We start from the raw sequence: 7,553 nt of genomic DNA, 5'->3' as shown, positions 1-7,553 counted from the left end.
TCCTGCTTGCTCCAGCTCCGTGGCCCATGGCAACTGGAAGCAGGTATCTGGGGTTTATTTACCTTCTATAATTGAAACTTTGTTGCTTTGAGTGGAGCTCAGAGCCGGCCGGGAAGCTTGGCTTCCTCCATTGCCAGGGGCAACCCACTACTGCTCGCTCCAGCTCTGTGGCCAAGACTGGCTGAAAGCAGGTATCTGGGGTTTATTTACCTTCTATAATTGAAACTTTGTTGCTTTGAGTGGAGCTCAGAGCCGGCCGGGAAGCTTGGCTTCCTCCATCATTGGGGCAACCAAGCCTCCTGCTTGCTCCAGCTCTGTGGCTGCTGGCCGCCATCTTGGTTGGGTTAATTTGCATATAGTCACTCTGATTGGCTGGTGGGCGTGGCTTAAGGCATAGCGAAGGTGTGGTCAATTTGCATGTTTGTCTATTATTAGGTAAGATAGGGTTGTTGGGAGGATTAAATTCATTTATATGTGAGTAGCTGCTGGTGCCATGGCACACGGAAAACCCTATAGAAAAGCTTGTTTACACTCACACAGGAAGCTTTTCTGCAGCACCCTCATACCACCTCCCTGCCCGAACACTCCCAGGGACAGGAAGCTCTGGGCTGCTGAGGCGAGAACATTCTTACACAGTCGTCCAGGGAGTTAACATTTGCTGCGACTTCTCTTTCGATCTTGGTTCTGCCCCATAATATGAACCCACAAAAGTCAAATCCCTTCTTCCGCCTGAGAGTATGATCACTCTCCTTAGCTTATTTCCCCCAATACTGAACACCCCCAGGTGTGTGAGCCATTCCACATACGGCCTGGCCTGGCCTGAAACCCCGCACCACCTCCACACAGCAGCCGCCCGGCCGGGGCGCCTCTCGGCGGGATGGCATCAGACTGTTCAGAGGCCCCGGATTTACCTGGTGTTTTACACAACCACGTGTCCCTCCCTATTGGTGCCTATGAGCCAACCTGAGGCACCAAGCTTTTCCACACACAATGTAGAGCCAGGTCTTCCCCCTGCCATGTGCCATGGGACCTAATGCTCCTATGAGCTGAGTTTTGTGTGCTGACTTTAGAAGACAGAACTGGAGATGCAGGCAGCTCCAAGAAGGGAAGGATATAGGAAATGCTTGGTTTCAGAATTGTATATTTTATGGGCAAACTCATTTTTCATGATCTGTGATGATAGAATGGATATTGGTCCAGATTTTGTTTAGGATATTACGATGCTAATGGAATAACATTTTCTGAGCATAACCTATTGATGGTAATATTAATCTTCCTCAGAATAAAAATGAATGCACGCATTCATTATACAATGAGACAAAATGAGATGACATGGCCCCTTAAGATGCTGTAAAAGTCTGCATTTATTAATGAAATGATCAGAGTTATAATGCCTCCCCCCACACACACACGCACACGCACACACACACATATATGCATGTTTTAATACTTCCCAAATACCGCTCCTCCTGCCGCTTTCTCACAGGGGAGGAGAATAACCACGTGAGGGTGTAAGGGACAAGGTCATGGTTTCGTGGCAGAGGCAAGTCCAGAACCGAGGTGCTTTGACTCCTGGTCCAATGCTATTTATACTGAATCCTATTTCTTACCCCTGGCTGACTTTTTCTATTGCAGAAGTTAAAGTTGGCTAGTTGGAAGAAAGTCAAGAAATTCTAAAAGCTAAAAAACATGGTATGAATATGGAAAATAGACAATATATCTCACTGACTATACTACCACTGTCTTATTTTGAAAATGACTCCTTATCCACCAATACCCACTTCCTACATGCTTCTCCCTCAAAAAGTCCTGAAGGTCTTCTCAGGAATTCTTTTTCTCTTAGGAACAGAGTACTAGCTGAAAAAAGATAACATTACTAAGTTAATTGAATTGGGGCAGATTAGCCCAGAACTTTTACTTTGAAGGGACTCTTACCTCGGCTGGTCACCTTATTTCTACTGAATGCAGCAGTTGGCTGATGTCGGTATGGATGTATCCCCAATTCCTGTGCGTGGCTCACAGTTCCTAGTAAAGACTCAGGGTCCCCAGGTCTACCAGTACTCAAGAGGAGAGAGCTGTCGTGGCAACCTTTGGTCAATGCACTTGAACTCTGCCTGTCTGGAAAGACGTCCTTGGCTGCCACGCAGGAGCACTCCTCCTCCATGCTCTCGGGATGCGGGAGTGCCGGCTGCTGAGCGTAGCCATGGGGAGGGCTGTTTGAGGAAACCTGGGAGATACATTCTTGAGCTCTGATCTGCAGAAGATGCTGGGGGCTGGTGTGGCGGTGGTGATACGAGTCAGCATTTTGATACGGTAAAGCCTGGTGCTCTGTCATACTCTGTCCTGCAAGATTGGGAGCCAGACTCCCAGCATCCCCCTGGTTCATATGCCTAAACAGTTCTTGATACTCCTGCTGCTGCTGCTGTCGCTGCTGCTGCTGCCTCTTAATGAGCTGTGCAAACTCTGCTGGGGGCAGCCGAATGTCCGAATGGCCTGCGAGCGAATGCCGGGGGGAGAGCAGTCCTTGGAGGATGTGGGGTACCTGCTGGTGTCTCGTGTAGTCTGGCGGCGTGGGGGACAGCAGGGCCTGCTGTAGTGCTGACGTGGGATAGGGAGGTGGCTGCTGATGTTCACTGGGAGGGAAGGTGGGGAATTGGTCAAGTGGAGGGACTTTCAGGGCGTGGGCTGGAGGGAACCCCACTCCTGCTGAAGGGCTGTAGCTGCTGGGGGAACCCCGGGACTGGTCCGAAAACAGATGAGGGTGTAAATGCGCCTGGTCGTAGTTAGCAGGGGAGAACCGATTCACGTTCAAGCTGCAGACACAAAAGCAAGTGAGTACCAGGCATCCACGTAACAAGAGCACTCTACTCCCCAGAGAACGAAAAACGGCGCCTGTCAGGAGTGAGTGCATGGACAGGGAACTGCGGAGTGACAGGGAAGGGGGTGCAGCACCACCCTGCATCACTCACCCAGTGGCGCCCGGACTTGGGGCAGTGTGTGTGTGACAGCCCAGCTTTAGGCTGAAGGGAGCTCCTAAGAAGCGCCAATCTTTCAGAATATGAGAGAGGGAGAGGGAAGGAACCCTCAGGGAACAGACAAGGGAAACGGGCACTTTTATCTAATAGGCCATTTTTTTCCTGGCAGACAACAGTAAGATAGCTTTGTCATTTTCCTCCACTGTCTCATTAGCATTTTGAGCCCCTATTTGGTCAATAAATAGGTTTCAAGTTCACCCCAAAACCACCGCCCTGATTTAGAGGGAGTGGAAGGAGTACGGCCACCAGATTCCTCCCTGCTCCCTCCCCGCTCCTGGGTCACCTGGATGGCTCACTGGGTGACCTAGGTAGCCTTACCTGTGGGCTTCTGCGCTGTCAGCACTCAGCTGCTTGGACAAGGGCCGATGCCCGTAGCTGAAGGTGGCCAGCAGGTTGGCACGGTGCTGCATCCGGATTTGACTGGCACTGGGGCTGATGGAGGTGCCCCGCCCCACGGAGCCTGCAGCTGCCCCCGGCATGTTGCTGAGCACACCGCCAGGCTCCTGCACTTGGATGGTCACCTGCTGTGGCTGGGTGGGCTGCTGCATGCCCAGGCAGGTGAGTGCCACGCTGGGAGGAGGAGAGCAGTTCTCAGGCTGCTGTGGGAAGACTGCACTGCGGGAGGGTAAGCCCTGGAACTGGGAGGGAGATGCAGCACCTAGAGAGAGAGGAGCCTCAGTGACCAAACGCCCAGGTGGCCTGCTGGCTGCAGATGACCAAACGCCACCCACAGCTCTGCTCCTCAGACTTCGCTGTGCATGAGGCTCATCTGTTCAGACTCCTGGGCCCCACCCACAGCAACCTGATTCAGCAGGTCGGGGAGGGGGCCCATGGCTCTGTATTTTTAATAAGTTGCCCTGAAACTTGGTCCATCACCCGGCCAGTGTGGCTCAGTGGTTAAGCGCTGACTTATGAACCAGGAGGTCAGGGTTTGATTCCTGGTCAGGGCACATGTCTAGGTTGCAGGCTCGATCCCCAGTGTGGATCCTCTACAGGAGGCAGCCAATCAATGATTCTCTCTCGTCATTGATGTTTGTATTTCTCTCTCTCTCTCAATTCCTCTACCTTCCTCTCTGAAATCAATAAAAACATATTTAAAAAAAAAAGAGAGTTGGTTCATGGATTGTTCTTTGGGTAGCTCTGTTTAGAGCAATGTTTCTCAAATTCTAATGTGCACACCAATGGCCCAGGGGTCTTGCTAAAGTGCAGATGCTGGTCTAGCAGCTCTGGGATGGGGCCCAGGATTCTGCCTTTCCTGCCGATGCAGCTGGTCAGGGAACCCCGCTCTGAGTAGGAAGAACAGAGTTCAGACTCTTCAGGGGACCCAGCCTGTGTGGCGCTACTGAAGAGATCGCCAGTTTGGAGTATTAACTCCTCACAGTGCTGATCTCCAAAGATCCTCTCGTTGGGGTGCACTCGTGTTCACCTGCATCGAAACACCCACGAGAGGGTCCCCATATACGAGGAGAAACCAACAGGCCCGGCAACAAGGAAGGCTCTGGCAGCAGCTTTTTAGTTGGTAGAGTTGGAGGGTGTTTTATTAAAAATACGAATAGTTAATCCTTACCGAGAGCTATGTAGTGCCAGGCTGTTCCAAGTGTATATGTTTGTTCATTAAATACTAATAGTAATCCTATTTTCCATTTGAGAAAGCCGAGGCAAGCTGAAATTAAGTGACTTGACTCAGGTGTCACCACTAAGGATTCAAACCAAGGCAGGCTGGCTCCAGAGCCCACACCTTAAATGCTGCTATTCTGCCATTCCAGTCAACAGCGCGTGGCATTCACACTGGGATCCATTTGCTACACGTGGCTCACCGGCTCAGGCCGGCTGCCGGCACTCACCATGGGGCTGGCCCACACTCATCGGGGGAGGGCTGCTACTGGGCTGTCTGAAGAGGTGGTTGTTGGGGTGGTTGGGGGGTGGGCTTGAAGGCTGAATCCTTAACCTTAAAAAACAACAACACAAAACCAGGTAAATAAATCCCTGAGGTGCCACCAGAACCTTGAAGTGAGCTTCAGTCATAGGATCCACCTCAGCAGAAACTATGTTTTTAGTGCTGATAAGCCTCCAGGCTAGAAAAACATACAATATCCGCCCACCACAGCCTCCTTACAACCTACCCACGAATTATGTTACTGGACTTTCCCGACAAAGAGGCAGAGCCTGCGGGCCTGTGTCTGGCTCCTGTATTAGATGTCACATGACTTTGTTCATGTGGCTGAGATAGTGAAGTGGCACAGGAAGCCAGGATGCCAGGGAGGCTGCTGGGATTTAAACTGGCTTCTCTGCTCTTCAAATAGCTTCTTCCAAGATGGAAGCTAAAGTCAGTCAGAATCTCCCCTATGAGTCAGGCTAGAGAGACAATGGCTTAGGCATGAAGCAAAGCGATGGATGCCTTACCTCTGCAGCTGGTGGGTGAGGAGGGCTGGCTGGCTTTCACATGCGGCCTGAAGAGGCGGGGAGGGCTGCGGAGGGCAGATGGAATCCTAAAACACGGGGAAGGTGGAGAAGGACTGTGAGCCCAAAGAGTAACGTGAGCTATTCTCAGGAAGGAAACGGAGAACTACCTGTCCCTGAGACTTAGGCTTTTGTGGCTCATGGAAAAGTCTGATTACCTTTACCCAAACATGCCAACCATAAACAGAACTCAACTCCATTCTGCCCTGCATGATCTCCTCCAAAATTCATAGGCAAACCAGTCATCCTGAGAGCACACTCCAAACCCGCTGGGAGAGTGGAGGGAGGCCTACTTGAATCTGCTGCTGGAGAATCTGGTGGTGCTGCTCCTGCTGGTACAGCATGTGCTGCTGCTGGGTCTTCTCCAGGGCTCTCTCATCGATCTGCCCCCCATACAGCTTCCGCAGCTGCTCACACTCCTGAAGGGAAAGCAGTTCATATGGGCGGGATGTAGCCAGACCCACCCCAGGCAGTGACGTGAGCAGGTGCACATCTGCCCAAAGATCTCACAGCAGAAAGAGCCAGGCGAGAACAGTGCCCTTGAGCGCTCACCCCGTCCCATAGGTATTTATGTATTCAATGTGTATATATTCACACCCTACTCTGCATGAACCAATGCAAACACCAAGGATGGGCTGTGCACAAGTGGAAGTGTCCAGTGTGAAATCTGTGTACAAAGAACATGCCACTCAAAGTGTGGTCATGAGGAGGCAGAAAGGAAACTGGCCTGTGGACGCCTTCCTTCCTCTGAGAGCACCATTCTGTACCAAATGGAGATTGTGCCAGGTGGCAGCCATGCCAAGCAAGCTCCCACAAGACCCAGTGCCCATTCCAAGAGGAATGCCAGGGCTGCTTCCAAGTACTTTCCCTGGTGCTTCCCACTGAAACCCAAGCCCAGAATAAAGTCCTCTCCAGTGAACTACAGGACAGGAGGGGCAGACAGTCCCTTCATGGGGCAAGCGAGGCTGATGCTGGGGAAAGCTGTACCTAACAAGCAAGCAAAGAGCAGGAGGCTATGGCTCTGGACCTAGCCAGTGGCAGTACTGCTGACAGGAGGGCAGAAGCGGTCTCTGCTGCCATGCTTCTCCAGCGATGTCCACATCTCTCCATTACCTGCTGCAACTGTTTGATGCTGCTGTTGTTGCCCATTTTTTCCAGGTGGGCTTTAAAGGCCTGGATGCTGGCAGCCCCATCTGAGAACCGGCGCACAGGGGAGAACCGCTCCGTAGGGAGGTGCAGGGTGTTGGAGTCCTTGTAGGTAGAGCTGAATACAGGGGAAGAGAAGGTCAAGGCTAGGACCTGGGTTCTGAGCAAATCACCTGGGGATGTGTTCCCACGACGAGCACCAAGACGCTGCTGCCATGTGGGCCCCAGCCTGTTCCCTTTCCCAGGGTCCAGGTCCGTCTTCTGTTCCCACTTACCATAGGCTGGCGTCACTGCCAGAGGGGAGGCCCTATCCTGGGATCAAACACACCCAGTTCTTATCACTACGCCAGGAAGGAGAGAAGAGCTGCAAGTGATCCCGAAGGCCAAGCTGCGAGGAACTCTTCTGGTTTAGCATCCTATCTCTATCTAGTGCCTTTAGAAACCTGTGTGACGCAAAGCTGCCCCTGAGCAGTAAGGAAGGAAACTACAGTCAGCTTTGTGGTCCACGGTCAGGCCTGGAAACCATAGGTTCTGTGCTAGAAAATGGGGGCAGCTTTGACGTCTCCCCAGATGGAAACAGCACATTTTTAAGGAATATGGCCCTGAAGGATGCACATGCCTGGCCAGCGCACACAAGGCTAGTTACTGTGAAACGCACTGCTCAGAGCAACCCCACCTCCCACCTCCTAAGGAAAGAGCACCCGTGTGGATTACCTTCAAAATCCACTGACCGATCAGAGCACAGTCAGAACCGTACAGGAAGAACAGCTATTGATAAGGAATGCCTGAGACAGCACCAGGGCTAGAGGCTAACACCTGTACCTGTTACTGAACCAGAAAGAGATGTTTGTGGGGAAGCAGATAAAAGACTGCCCAAGCAGCATTCCAGCAGCCACGGAAGGGTCAGGGTTC

General features: G+C 51.9%; 1 protein-coding gene across 2 annotated transcripts in view; it reads right to left on the bottom strand.

Moving 5' to 3' along the window:
• Positions 1-7,553, bottom strand: part of SIK3 (SIK family kinase 3) — a 270,503-nt gene that overhangs the window by 14,890 nt on the left and 248,060 nt on the right. For both annotated transcript variants that reach the window (XM_005856818.2, XM_005856819.2), the window contains 6 exons: positions 6,609-6,759; positions 5,789-5,914; positions 5,439-5,524; positions 4,880-4,983; positions 3,354-3,693; positions 1,936-2,813 (listed from right to left, as the gene is read on the bottom strand). In XM_005856818.2, coding sequence (XP_005856880.2) covers positions 1,936-2,813; positions 3,354-3,693; positions 4,880-4,983; positions 5,439-5,524; positions 5,789-5,914; positions 6,609-6,759 — 1,685 coding nt within the window. The remainder of the gene's footprint in view (positions 1-1,935; positions 2,814-3,353; positions 3,694-4,879; positions 4,984-5,438; positions 5,525-5,788; positions 5,915-6,608; positions 6,760-7,553) is intronic.

Source organism: Myotis brandtii, unplaced genomic scaffold, assembly GCF_000412655.1.
Source record: "Myotis brandtii unplaced genomic scaffold, ASM41265v1 scaffold105, whole genome shotgun sequence".
Taxonomy (NCBI): Eukaryota; Metazoa; Chordata; class Mammalia; order Chiroptera; family Vespertilionidae; genus Myotis; species Myotis brandtii.
The sequence above is the reverse complement of the archived record's forward strand: the minus strand, read 5'-3'. Positions and strand labels throughout refer to the sequence as shown.